Raw genomic sequence first — 14,643 nt, forward strand, 5'->3', positions numbered from 1 at the left:
GACAAGTCGACCTATTTGAATTCTCTGTGAGCGTCGTTTCCATGTTTTGCGGTTCCTTTGCCATGTATAAAATTCAGGGAATTCCTTATATAGGAAACTTCTAGCATATGGATCAATGGAATTCATTTTAAAAAACTCGGTAAGCATTGTTTTGGAAGATGATTCTGTACTAATCACTCTCCAAATTGTCGCAATCTTTATAGCGGACTGTATGCAAATTTGGTAAATGGACGTGTAACTGTAGGACAGGAGGTGACATCTCACTCAAATTAAAAGAGTAAATTCTCCATATTGCTTCTGGAGGTGATATAAAGCGGGCATCTCTATATTCACGAATTTCATTAATAACTCTACTTCCCGCGTCTTCTACGATAAAAGAGGCACGGTCATGACCCTTGTAGATGTACTTAAATAAATACTTAACAACCTTGATGCTGGAGCAAACTTCAATGTTTATATGGCAATTGTATCTCATAAGTAGGTATGGATTGTATGGCACAACCCATCTATTATCCAAAACGGATCCCCTAATGCGTACTTTACTGCCATCATCCCTGCGTCTATAAATTGGATATGAGTCCTTGCCTTGCAATGTAGCATGTGAGAATGCCCGGGGATAGTGGTATTTACACTCCCCATTTTGCATGCAGGAGGTTTTACTATTGAGAACACCACAGGGCCCATGCATCATGTGTTTAATAACTAAATCATGTAACACAGGGTACTTGTTTTTGTCAGGAATTTCAGCTGATATAATTTGATCATACTGATCTGGGTTATTTATCCTATAATCGAACTTTAGGATTATCAAGATATGTGCATGGGGTAGTCCCCTTTTTTGAAATTCAATGACATGCACGTGAGCAGCAACTTCCCCAAAAAAATTCTTTTTAAATATAAGACTCTTAAGATCCTCCAATTTTGCTTTGAAGACTCTTGCTACCAAATCTGGCCGGTCTTGTGTTGATTGTCCTAGTGCGAGCTCCTTTGTTATCTCCTCCCAACCTGGATTGCATGTCATCGTAAGAAATATATCTGGTTTTCCAAACCGTTGGACCAAAGCGATGGCGTTCAGATATCGTCGGCGCATGTCCCGTGGGCCTCCTATGAAAGAGGGTGGGAGCACTATATGCTTCCCAATCATGCACGCACGTGTCTCGCCCGCAACAACACTATCAACCAGCCCTTGATATAAATCTGCCCGTATAAGATTTTGGTTTGCTGGTTTTAAGTAGAACGCCAATCTTATCGATTCAATCTTAATGCACATATCAACAATGTATTGTTGAGTTAGTCGTTTACCAAAAAGTAAAACATTAAATTCTTTGGCTCGGACTTGCAGTTTGAAACAATAATATTCCCTTGGTGAAACAAATGATCCAGAGTTATACTCTAGCCCTATAATGGAAAACACCTTAATTTAGATAAATATTTTTTGAAAATACAATATAAATGACTATAGATTATGTGTCATAACTTACCTTCATTGTTATAGTCATCTTCTTCATTTATCCTATTAACAACAACATTTGCTCCCACTTTTGGTATATTCAAGTTCCACCCAACTTCCCCATTTGGGAAAAATAGTGGATATGAAAGTGGGTCATAACAGCCATGGTACGCTTTTACATACTGTGGATCACTTGATTTACCATATACCATTATACTCCTGTCGAAGTGACCCTGAGGATTATTTCCTTCCACCCAGATTGCTGCTACTTGTGACGTAGTTGGTGCATTATATACTCGTTGATCTAAAGAAATGTCTGTGTTGAGCTCAATTCGATACTCATCAAGGTTTGGTACTGAGCCAAGGCTTCGAAAGGTCTGTGCGTAAGGATTAGATGAAAGTATACTCGCCAACTTTCCAATGAGAACTCTATCAAGATTAGGAGAATAATGAAATCTATGTTGCAAATCTGATTCAGTGTGATAAAAATATAGTTGTAAATGTTTGGGGCCATTTTCTATTGGAACCAATTGATCAATTCTGTGATAAATTTGACCTTGTGCTCGGAATGTGTAAACTCCTGATTTTTTATTGCAATATCTCTGGTCCAAGATAACACCAAGAGAGGTAAAAGAAAAGTGAGAATTGAAGTACCGGATATTATCCTGAAAGTACTTCGCGTCAGGATCTTGACTTGTGTATAGTCGACGGATTTCAGCAGGAACATGTGGAGTTACTATCTTGACCTTGCCACCCATGCAGCAAAATGTTGGATTCTCATACTGGAACCGTTTTGCATTGCAATGTGTGCAGTTAGGTACTGGCTCCAAAATATGATGGCCACTTGGTACATTCCGATATACACGATCAAAAGGATCGTCTTGTATTTCACAATTTGCACGGTTTGGGTCTTGATATGATGATATGCATTCAGTTCCTGTCCATTTTTTTAGTAGTGAGGGAAGTGTCATAATGGTAGTAATCATTGTTTTATATTGAGAACACACACTAATGCTTACCATGTCCGGTGAATATGTAACTCTCATCATCGTCATCATCATCATCTTCGGTCATACATTCGGATTGCCGAGATTCATCTATACATTAAATTATCAATTAGTAAAATAACATTTTAGAAGAATTAAAGTTGATAAGGACCGATACATTATAAATAGCTATGGTACACCTTAATCATTGTATTACCTTCTAGAGCAGGAAAACAACCATTTGGAACTTAGATGGTGATGTCATGGTCTTCATAATCATTGGCTACAACATGTTCATGTGTTTCCTTTCCCATACTACTACAACTTGCCCCATTAGAAATTATCCTTCTCTTATGACCACTGCCCTTGTCCAGGAATGCTGTTGTACGATTATGTTGACCAGTGCCTGTCGATTCATTACATGTTGTACATATGTCAGATGGAATGATCATGGTCTAATTTTTAGCAACCAAACTGATTATGCCAATTCAAAGGATATTGTAGGATAGAAAGTTTAAACCTCCAAAAAAACATACATTATAATACTTATTGACATGTAATAACAGAGTAGTAAATGGATGTTAATGTTCTAATTATCAGAAATGTACGTTTTGGAGATAAACAAAACATAACTTGGTCCAGTGACCACTCATTTTATTAAAAAATAAAAACAGAATATCGTTACATTGATATATACCTCCTATTCTTGTATTGGCGAGAGTCGTTGTTTGCATTCTTAAATTGGTACAGTTACAAGTTTGACTTCAAGATTGCACATTACTACTAACTTCAACGGGATTTTTCCTTCTCCGTTTGTACTCACGGTTTCTTTGTAGGTAGGCAGCGCGCTGTTCTGGAGTCATCCGCAAGTATCTTTCCCGATCACGATAACGCTTATGCTCGAAAACATCTATTGGTAGAGTTGCATGTCCAACCGATGGAGTAATGGACTGTATGGATATGTCAGATGGATTGACTGATCGTTTCGTCCCAGTAATTGGATGATCCCGTGAACCAAGAATTTTTTGCGCTGAAATGAATAAATATTTGAGACAATCTGTGAGAAATCTTTTTAATGCACAAGGCATAGGAATTTTTCATTTATATATCAATATCTAAGAAGCTGTAATCTTGTTTCAAAAATACGCTGACAAAAAATATTGAAAATATACCTGGTTTCCCCTTTGTTAAACTATGTGAGTCAACGACATTTGTAATATCCTGAAAAGGAACCCGTCTTGGCATTCCAATGGATATTGTACGGTTACTTGAATTTCCTTTCACTTGCTTCCTAGATAACCGTCCACAATCAAAGGCGTTGAGCAACATAGTAGACACCATTAGCACAAGCATAGGAAGAACATGGAGCAGTATACGCACACCAAGCTTAAGTCACCTCAAACCATTTTATTTTTCCATATTAATCTATCCCTACTAATAAAGCACCGACGCCTTCTGTCCTACGTCACGGCGTTTTTTGCAAAAAAGCCCCTGAGGTTTATCGAAATCAACCCGCAGTCCTCCCTGAAGCTGGGGCTCGTCTGCCTACGCGCGTGCAGAAGAGAGCTCGCGGATCTGGCCGACGATGTGAGCTTCGCAGCAGGGCTCCGGCGTGGCGAGGAGGGCAAGGAAGTTCGGATCCACATGGCGGCGCGGGTCGGGGACGCCGCAGCGCTGCGTCGCGCGCTGGACGAGGCGGCACTGGTCGTGGCCGCGGGGGAGGTAGGAGAGGGACTCGAGGCGGTCCGCTGCGCCGTGGCCGCGGAGGCCAACGAGGCCCGGGAGACGCCGCTCCTGGCTGCCGTGGAGAAGGGCCGCCTCGAGGTGGTGGTGGAGCTGCTCCGGCACCTCGAAGCCCAGGGCGTCGCCGCGGAGGCCAACGAGGCCGGGAAGACGCCGCTCCTGGCCGCCGCGCCAAGCGCCGCGCCGGCTGCTCCTGCCTCCGCGCGCGCCTCTACCTTGCCGTCGCGCTCCTCTCCCTCGCCGTCCTCCTCGCCGCCGCCGTCGGGGCCGTGTACCTCGCGTTCAAGCCCAGGCAGCCGGCGTACTCGGTCGTGTCCCTCGCCGTGTCGGGCCTCGCCGGCGTCGGCAATGCCTCGGCCCCCGGCGCGATCTCGCCGGGGTTCGTCGCGACCGTCCGCGCCGACAACAGCGCCAACGGCAAGGTCGGCGTGCACTACGACGGCGCCGGGAGCCGCGTCGCCGTGTCGTACGAGGGCGTGAGCCTGGCGGACGGCGCGTGGCCGGCCTTCTACCAGGCGCCTGGGAACGTGACGGTGTTCGTGGCGAGGGACAAGGGCGCCGGAATACGGTTCTCGGAGCGCGAGCGCGGGCAGATGGCCGCGGCGGAGCGGCTCAAGTCGGTGCTGTTCGACGTGGACATCACGGTTCCCGTGCGGCTGCAGCTCGGCGGGGTGAGGACGTGGGCCCTGCCGGTGACGGTGCGGTGCGCCATGGCGGTGGACAGTCTCGCCGCCAGCGCCAAGGTGGTGTCCAGGTCATGCGACGTGAAGGTGGTGGACAGTCTCGCCGCCAGCGCCAAGGTGGTGTCCAGGTCATGCGACGTGAAGGTGCCGTTCCTGTTCTGGAGGAACTGACGCCGAAGCAAGAAAAAAATGGTTACTTGCTGATTTAGGAGAGCAGTTCTTGCGGGTAGGAGCAACGGATTCGTGCTGCTTCCGTGATGTTTTTTTCTCGTCTTCAATTTGTAATGTTGGTTTGATTGAGCAATGTTAATTCTTTTGTCCGTCGAGATCATGTTCTGCCGCAAAATTGTGCCGCAGTTAAGATGTTCACGAGGTGCAGCCTCTCTTCTCAAGAAAGACTGAAAGAAAATGGTGTTGGTGCACTGGTTCCTGTTGTGTTAACAGTGTGAAGAGCTGCTGACAGAAAACAGAAACCTGATACGTATAGGTTTGGTCATATGGTTTTCAATAGAAACTACACATTTTATTTTGGAACATTACCAATTACACATGATTCTGAATGTGAAATGCATGAGCATTCATAGTTCCAAGCAATCTTGGATGTACTCCATTTTACACTAGGTCATTTATGATTTTGCAGTCAATTGGACTATGAAGATTCACACACAAGTCCCATGACAAAATTGAACATTCAGTACCATAAGTTCAGGGGAAGTAACTCAAAATTCTGATCAGACTTGCAGGTCAGATATCTGCAGTTCAAGCACTTCTGAAGAATCGTTCGGATCCATTTCGAAAGTGGTTTTGAACATACATTAGGGTATATGTCAAATTAAATCAGCACTCTAGCACGACAATCTTCGACAATATGTAGCTTGATGATGATTAGGATAGAGGCTGTTCTTCTGGTGTTATCTTTGTCATCTGGTCAACTAACTGGTGTGCAAAAAGGACTAACTGGTGTGCTGAAAAGAATGTTGTGAGCTCCCAGCGACTAAGTGTAGTGCCCTTCACGCTTCTTTTAATTCATTTTCTTATAGTTTATCTTGATGCTACTTGGCACAAGATGAAATCTGTATCGTTGCAGCCATGGTGAGGAAGGAGATTGCTAATGAAACTGACACACAAATCGGCAATGGAAAGGGAATATCATCTGTCCCCATCCATTTAAGCATATTTTCTCCATACGGTAAGATGGTCAGATAGCAATGCTGATTTCTGTGTGTGTTGCATGCTGCTGCTGCCTTTTGTGCTGCTCGGTTTTGTTTGCTGCTCCTCGGTTTGTTTGCTGTTGGTTAAACCTTGTACATGAAAATACATATGTGAGCCCAGGTACTGGCTACATGTTGTATTAATTCTTCTGATCGTGATACCCGCAACAAGGTGGATATACCAAAGCTAGCTAACTAAAAAGCAATCAACTGGTTTCAAAGAAAATGAAATTATTGCGACGTCATTGATTTAATTTATAGAGTTAGAATGGATGGTATTCTTTTTCTTCCGTTGCAATGCACGGGCTCTTTTGCTAGTTGATACAAAATTCAATAAGAATAGACGGTATTGATGCTTTGGTCAGTACTCATTTCGTCATGGTACAGTGGAACATGCACGCATTTGTATATATATATAAATAAAATCAAATGTTTAAATCAATGAAGATGCGCTTTTAAATGGCTATAACACTTACATGGAAGTATATCAGAAATGAAACGAAAAAAAAACTTTGTGGACATAAACTCAAACATGTGGTGGGCAGAACATGCTCTGGCATGTTTACTGATTCCTACACTGAAGTACAAAATCTGGGTTCAGATTCATGGCATTTGATATACGGAAATAGAAAATATACAGATAATTAGAAAAGATAGTACCACTTATATACTTCTTCAAATGGTATCTTACCTCTTCACATGTAAGCTATCAGTGCGTGAGGTTGAGTTCATATCAGCTGGGCTGCACTGGTATGCCATCCCGCTGCTAGCCCTTGCAGCGGCGACCACTTCCGTGATGGATTAGTCTGAGGCGTGTATGGGTGGAGATGCCAGGAAGCAGCGGCGGTGAGCACGTGGAACAGTAGCCAGGGGTGGTGAGCGCCTGAGGGGAAATTTCTGGGCAACCCAAGTTTGAGCGATTGGAGTCAAAGCACGGATGAGAAAATGGGGAGCTCTTGCCACAGTCGGCGGTCGACGGTCGGCGGTGGAGGGCCGATCTGTCTTTAGAGGAATTGTGGTGGCGCGAGTACGGTGCGACAGGATCAGTCCTGACGCCAACTAATACAAATGCCGGTGGTGACTTTTTCCTCTAAACCCTAAAATCCCTCTGGCGATTAGGGTTAGGTGGACTTGACGGCGCCCGTCGATCCCATCGGCGGGGTGATCGGCCTGGAAGCTACCGGCGATGGCTTCATCGTCCGCGAACAAGGGTCGGCAAGGGAGTGGTAACCTCTCCTCGCGCTCGGCTAGGGCGACGATGGAGGAGGCATTAGGAAAGCTGGATATCTCGGAGGAGGAGGCTACGCCGCTGGTCATAGACGACTCTGAAGAGGGATCGCAGCCGAAGTGGTTGCTCGCGGGCAGGGTTCTGTGTCGCAATCTCCTTCATATTCAGACGATTCAGAGTGCCCTGCGCCCGGCTTGGGGGCAACCCTAGAGGTCTACTCTTCCGATCTCTGGGAGAGAATACTTTCGCAGCGGAGTTTGAGTCTAAGAGAGATCGCGATCGTGTGTGGGACGGCTCTCCGTGGCACATCAACAAGCATGCGGTGATATTGCAGAATCTTGAGGAGCATATGCAGCCATCGGAGTTGGTGTTTGAGACTTTGCCGGTATGGGTGCGGGTTGTAAATCTACCCTATAATCTTCGCAACAACAAGTGGGGGTTGGCGATCGCGTGACAAATCGATAAAACGGCTACGGTGGTACAGATTGATCCAGTAGGGGGCTTCCTACGTGCTCGAGTGTCAATTGCTGTAAGGAAACCGCTACGTAGATGGATCTTGATCGAATCAGCCAAGAGGAAAAGTACAGATAAGTATGATATTGAGTATGAGCATATCCCACACTTTTGATTTTCGTGTGGTAGATTGGGTCATGCCGATCCTTTCTACCCCTCGCCTGGGACCAGGGATGAGAAGGGTGAATTGCTGTTCAAACCAAGTTTGCGGGCAGGGGAGGATCGCAAGAGGACAAGCTCTGGAGAACATCAGCCTAAACCGAGCAATCATAACAGCACCAGGGAGTCAAGGGCGTCGAGTACTAAGCAGAAAGAAGGGGTGGAGGTCTCTTCCCCAGTGAAAGCACCAGCTCAACAGAAGCGCAAGGGAGTTCCCCAAGCTACACACATCTATAAACCGGTTGTTAAACCTTTGCTGGCTCTTACTGAGCATGGAGATGCTATGGTTTGTGAGATAGATGAGCTACCCCTAGAGCAACCTGCTGATGTGGAGGATGAAGGGGGGGGGGCTATGGAGAACTTGGAGAGAGAAACCAAGAAGAAGAGGCCTACGCCTCCGTCTTCGGAATCTTCGGCAGCGGCTACTAGTCAGCCCTGCCCGGCCCAATGAGTTGTTTAAGTTGGAACTGCCGAGGGCTTGGGAACCCTGGGGCAGTTCGTGAGCTTCGCAATGTTGTGAAGCAGGAAGTCCCCGGTCTCCTGTTCGTTATGGAGACGAAAATCGCGGCGTCAAGAGTGGAACGATTGCAGAACCAACTGGGTTTTGCAGGTTGTTTTGCCGTCAGCAGTTTGTGTCTTAGTGGAGGGATTGGTCTGTTCTAGAAGGCCGAATTTGATGTTGATCTGATGACTTTTAGTGCCGGCCATATTGATGTGATGGTGCGGCGAAGAAGTGATGCTAGTAGAAGCTGGCGTCTCACTGGGATTTATGGTGCTCCCCGTGTGGAGGATCGGCATATTACGTGGAATTTGATGAGAACATTGCATGCAGTTCAGCATGATAGCTGGTTGTGCGTTGGTGATTTTAACGAAACAATGTATGCTTCAGAGCATTTTTCGCGATCGCAGCGCTCTGAGCGACAGATGCGGGCTTTTCGTGAGGTTTTGGATGATTGTGGACTCCAAGATTTGGGCTGGTCCGGGATGACTTACAATGGGATAATGCTCAAGCAGGGATAGCAAATGTCAAGGCGAGGTTGGATCGTGGTGTTGGCAATCTAGCTTTGTTAAACCTTTTTACTTCTATCTCGGTCAAACATGTGGGGGCCGTGGAATCAGATCATTGTTTTGTGATGATCAAAATGAGAGGCAATGTTGATCAGGGAGTGGGGAGAGCTCGATCTTTTCATTACGAGGATGTCTGGCAGACTCATACAGACTATGATCAGCTCGTTCTAGCAAAGTGGAGGTGCGGACAGGAAGGGCAAAGGGTGCAAAATGTTACTAACGCCTTGTGAGTGCTCCAAAAGGATCTTTCATCATGGGGAGCCAAGGAGTTTGGTTGTCTCTCTAGAAAGATAAGGAAACTACGGGATCGGTTGAACCGTCTCCGTTTATGTTCTATGGGGAGGGGTCCGTCAGCGGAGGAGAAGGATCTCTCTGCCCAGCTTAAAACTGCTTTGAAGCGGGAGGAGATTTGGATGCGTCAAAGGTCACGGGTGTTGTGGTTGCGCGATGGTGATCAGAATACGGGTTACTTTCAAGCCCAGGCATCCCAGAGACGGAGAATTAACAGGATAGAAAGCTTGTTGAAAGCGGACGGATCGAGATGCTCACAACCCGTTGAGATTCAGGAGGAGATCGACTCGTTTTATCGGCAACTATATACATCACGTGGACACTACCCGATGGATGAGTTGCTAGATTCGGTTCCTGTCAAAGTCACAGGGGAAATGAATGAGGCACTGACAAAAACCTACACAGAGGAGGAGATTTTGTTTGCTCTTTTCCAAATGGCGCCTTCCAAAGCACCAGGGGTTGATGGTTTCACGGCGGGATTCTTCCAAAGGCATTGGCAACTTTTAAAGATTGATATTGTGCCAGCTCTACTGGATTTTCTGAATGGGGGAGACCTCCCAGAAGGTATGAATGATACTTCGATTACGCTGATCCCAAAAGTACCGTTTCCTCAGCGGATTACTCAGTTTCGTCCTATCTCTCTCTGCCCAGTTCTGTATAAAATTGGGGCAAAGGCTATTGCTAACCATTTGCGGGTATGCTTGAATGAAGTTATAGGGGAGGAGCAAAGCGCTTTTGTCCCTGGCAGGCTTATTACAGATAACATGTGATTGCATATGAGAGTGTGCATGCGATGAAGCGTCGGAAGAAAGGGAAAAATGCGGTGTGTGCTGTCAAGTTGGACATGATGAAGGCATACGATCGCGTGGAGTGGCACTATCTGGAGGCCATTATGCTCCGGCTAGGGTTTAATATGGAGTTCGTCGAGCTGATCATGAAGTGTGTCTCCTCGGTGCGCTTCTCAGTACGAGTTAATGGGGATCTTCTTCCTTTTTTCACCCCCACATGTGGGCTACGACAAGGCGATCCAGTGTCGCCATATCTATTTCTACTTTGTGCAGAAGGCTTTACATCTCTACTGAACTTTTATGGAGGGGCACAAGTGGATCGGGGAATCAGGGTTAGCTATCAGTCTCCCTGGATTAATCACCTTTTGTTTGCGGATGATAGTCTCATTTTTATGCAGGCATCGGTAACCAGTGGATGCAGAATGAATGAGATTTTGGGGATCTATGAAAAGTGTTCTGGGCAGACTGTGAATAAGGACAAAAGCTCTATTTATTTCAGCTCTAATACTCTTGATACGACTCGCCAACAAGTTAAATTTTGTCTCAATATTGGGGTGGAAGCCTTTAGCGAAAGGTATCTTGGCCTCCCAACGGCGGTTGGTCGAATCACCAGTGGAACCTTCAATCACATCCGAGAGCGAATTCGCACGAAGTTGCAAGGTGGGGTTGAACGGATGCTTTCTTGTGCAGGCCGTGAGGTGAGACTAAAAACAGTTGCCCAAGCGATCCCGACGTATAATATGTCTTGCTTCAAGTTGACTAAGAAGGTTTGCAAAGGTCTTGTTTCGCTTACGACGAAATACTGGTGGAGTTCATCTGTGGATCGGCGGTCTCTGCACTGGCTGTCATGGGATGCCTTGTCTGAACCAAAGGGAAGAGGGGGCATGGGCTTTCGTGACTTAGAAAGCTTTAACTTGGCGCTGCTGGGGAAGCATGGCTGGAGACTTTTGACAAACCCTTCCTCGTTGTGTGCTCGTGTTCTAAAAGGTAGATACTTCCCGAGGGGTGATTTCATGCACGCCACGGTGCCAAAAAGTTCTTCAGCGACTTGGCGTGCTATCATCGAAGGGAGGAAAGTGCTGCAACTAGGACTGGTTAAGAGAGTTGGGGCGGGGTCTACAATTTCTATTTGGGATGATTGTTGGATCCCTTCCCTGCCAGCAATGAAACCTGTTCGTTCGGACACTCATCAGTTACGACAGGTTTCTGAGTTGATCGATCATTACACAGGCACATGGAATATTGATCTTGTTCGGCAGGTGTTTCCTACTGTCGAAGCGGATGCAATTCTGAATATTCCCCTCAGGTCGGAGGGAGGGGAGGATGTGTTGGCCTGGGCTCCTGAAAAATCTGGTTTATACTCTGTTAAAACATCTTACCGATCTCTGATGACCCAAATTGAGCTTCGATCTCGAGAAGAGGGGACGGTATTAGATACTCCATTGTCAGAACAACAGATGTGGGCAAGATTATGGAAGCTCAAGGTGCTCCCAAAGGTGAGAGTGTTTGGGTGGAGGGTTTTGCGAGGAATTCTTCCTGTTGAATCCGTCCTCAAACACCGACATATAGCCAATGATAGTGCATGTAAGCTTTGCCTTAATCCAGATGAGACTCTCAGACACGCTTTACTCGAGTGCTCTCATGCAAGTAAATTCTGGGACATAGCTCCAGATTGGTTGGAGGTATCTCGACCCGATGTGAACCCCCAGACATGGAAGATTGATATTCTATGTGACCAGAGGTATTCGGATTGGAGAGGGCCAAACTGGTGTCGATCATGTGGTCTATTTGGACTTCGCACAACAATATCACGCATGACAGGGGTCCTGTTAGTCCGAGCCAGTCGATGATCTTGACTAGGGATGCCCTAGCGGTGCTGGATATCCCTCGCAACCAGGCGCTCACCTTACCTGGGCACGGGTGGAGGCCACCAGATCAAGGTACCATTAAGATTATTACTGATGGCAGTGTGGCATCTCAGCATAGCAGAGGTGGAGGTGGGGGTGTTGCTCGCTCTGAACATGCCTTTATCGCCGCCTGGTGTAAACCTTTTGGAGGAGTGACAGATCCGTTGGTAGCTGAAGCCTTGGCATTGCGGGAAGGTGTCCGTTTTGCTTGCCTGCGAGGTCTTTCAAGAGTGGTTTTGGAGACAGATAGCTTGGAACTAGTCCAACTATGGCATTTGCGCGACAATTCTCGTTCAGTTGTGGCACCTATCATGGATGAAATAGGGGAGAACATAGCTTTCTTTTCTTCTTTTTGTATTCAGCATTGTAACCGTGCAGCTAACACGCCTGCCCACTTGTGTGCAAATCAAGCTAGCACTCGAGAGGTGACGGAGTGTTGGATGCATATGCAACCTAGTTTCCTTGTAACTTGCCTCCAGGCAGATTTTGCCGGGGCTTCTGCTGAATAAATCCCCATATTTCAAGCTCAAAAAAGAGTACGGTGCGACAGCGGGGGGCGCGGTGATGCAAAGAAACAGAGTCCGCTTCAGCAAGGAGAGATGGTGCGGGATTTGTTTTATGTATCGATATTTTATTTTATTTTCTAGGTGGAGACACTCTTGATGCTTCCAAAATCATTCGCGCCAGCAGTGATGGCGCCCAAAACATGAGCGCGCGCGGGATGACTGCGAATCCCTGAGATATTAGCCGTCCGATTCGTTCTAGTGAATATCTGACGGTAGATTTCATCACAACAATCTAAATCAACGGTTGATATTTGATTTGGGATGATAAGAGGAGACAGCAGGGGACCAAATTCAAAACTGATACACTATAGAGTAGTATAGATATAGAAATTAGCTAACTATGTCTTTTTGGAGCTAAATGGGCTAATTATCCCATTTTAGAGGAAAACAAGTTAGGTATATAATATTAATGAGCTAACCAAGGTTCTTATGCAATTTTGAGGTTATTATGGCATTTTGGAGCTAAATGGGCTAATTATGTCATTGTTGGGGAAATTAAGGCAAGGAGAATATGAAAGAGGAGAATAAAGAGGAGGAGGAGAAGAAGAAGAAATAAAGAAGGAGGAGAAGGAGGAGGAGGAGGTCCTTGGCCTTCTCCTCCTCCTCCTCCTCCTCCTCCTCCTTCTCCTTTTCTCTTCTTCTTCTTCTTCTTTCTTTTCATTTTTCCTATTTCTTCTCCTCTTCTCCTCTTCTTGGAGCTAAATTAGCTAACTATGTCTTTTTGGAGCTAAATGGGCTAATTATCCCATTTTAGAGGAAAACAAGCTAAGTATATAATATTAATGAGCTAACCAAGGTTCTTATGCCATTTTGAGGTTATTATGGCATTTTGGAGCTAAATGGGCTAATTATGTCATTGTTGGGGAAATTAAGGCAAGGAGAATATGAAAGAGGAGAAGAAAGAGGAGGAGGAGGAGAAGAAGGAGAAATAAAGAAAGAGGAGAGGGAGGAGGAGGAGGAGAAGGACTAGAAGGTCCTTGGCCTTCTCCTCCTTCTCCTCTTCCTCCTCCTTCTCCTTCTTCTCCTCCTCCTTCTTCTCCTTCTCCTTCTCTTCTCTTTCTCTTCTTCTTTTTGTTCTTCCTTTTCATTTCTCCTCTTCTCCTATTCTTGGAGCTAAATTAGCCAACTATGTCTTTGTGGAGCTAAATGGGCTAATTATGTCATTGTTGGGGAAATTAAGGCAAGGAGAATATGAAAGAGGAGAAGAGAAACTTACCGTAGTGGTCATCAAGGAGGAGAAACACCTGGAGAAGGGTCGTGCGATGCCGCTCAGGAGTTATTCTGCAGAATAGATATTTTGCAATGTCTCACTTGGCATGATGACACTCAATTATTAATACTAGTTTATAATGAAACTCACCGTGCCAATCGAAGAGAATACGGGCATCGGCGAAGGGACTTGACCGCTCTTCTCGCATAGACCCTGAAGAGTGGGTCGTATTAGTTAGTAATGAAACAGACATTACACACATGATTTGGCTAATGTGAAAAAAACTTACCACAAAAAGCTCGTACAGGTCCCGTTGACCCGCCTCATTTCGGGACCTCTCCTCCTCAATCAATCGTGCCATGGTCTGGTCCCTCTCATCAAGAGCAGCCTGAAGAGCAGCCTGGCTTGCCAATCTCTCTTTCTCAAGAGCAACCTAGTTTGCCAATCTCTCTTTCTCAAGAGCAGCCTGGTTTGCCAATCTCTCTTTCTGAAGAGCAGCCTGAAACACCATTCTTCGTTACCACAGTAATGATCTATGGTGACACACATAATGAAATGGATGAAAGTGTTCTTAGTCCGTACAACTAACCTCGATGGCAAGATCGACTGGTCGTGGACGACGCGTTATCTCAGGATAGCTGCTCGACTGGCGCACCTTGATCTCCGGGAGAGTGAGTGGACAACGTATTATCCCATCTCCAATGGCTATCGAGCCATGGGGCCTCCCGCCACCAGATATCATCACCAGCTCTGGATCCAAAGGTTCCTGGCTAGGGTTAAAGTCATCCCCTTTCGTAGCCTTCCCCGCGTCCCTGTATGCCACGAGCTTGTGGTGGGATG

At 46.1% G+C, this 14,643-nt stretch overlaps 1 protein-coding gene across 1 annotated transcript; it reads left to right on the plus strand.

Annotated features, from left to right (window-relative positions):
- The first annotated feature begins 2,206 nt into the window (after window positions 1-2,206).
- On the plus strand, window positions 2,207-5,284 carry LOC123396796 (NDR1/HIN1-like protein 13). Its single transcript, XM_045091619.1, has 3 exons — window positions 2,207-2,267; window positions 3,955-4,922; window positions 4,980-5,284. Exons 1-3 carry the CDS (start codon window positions 2,207-2,209, stop codon window positions 5,031-5,033), a joined length of 1,083 nt encoding a protein of 360 aa, XP_044947554.1. The 3' UTR covers window positions 5,034-5,284.
- The last annotated feature ends 9,359 nt before the right edge of the window (window positions 5,285-14,643 follow it).

This window comes from Hordeum vulgare, chromosome 5H (genome assembly GCF_904849725.1).
Source record: "Hordeum vulgare subsp. vulgare chromosome 5H, MorexV3_pseudomolecules_assembly, whole genome shotgun sequence".
Taxonomy (NCBI): Eukaryota; Viridiplantae; Streptophyta; class Magnoliopsida; order Poales; family Poaceae; genus Hordeum; species Hordeum vulgare.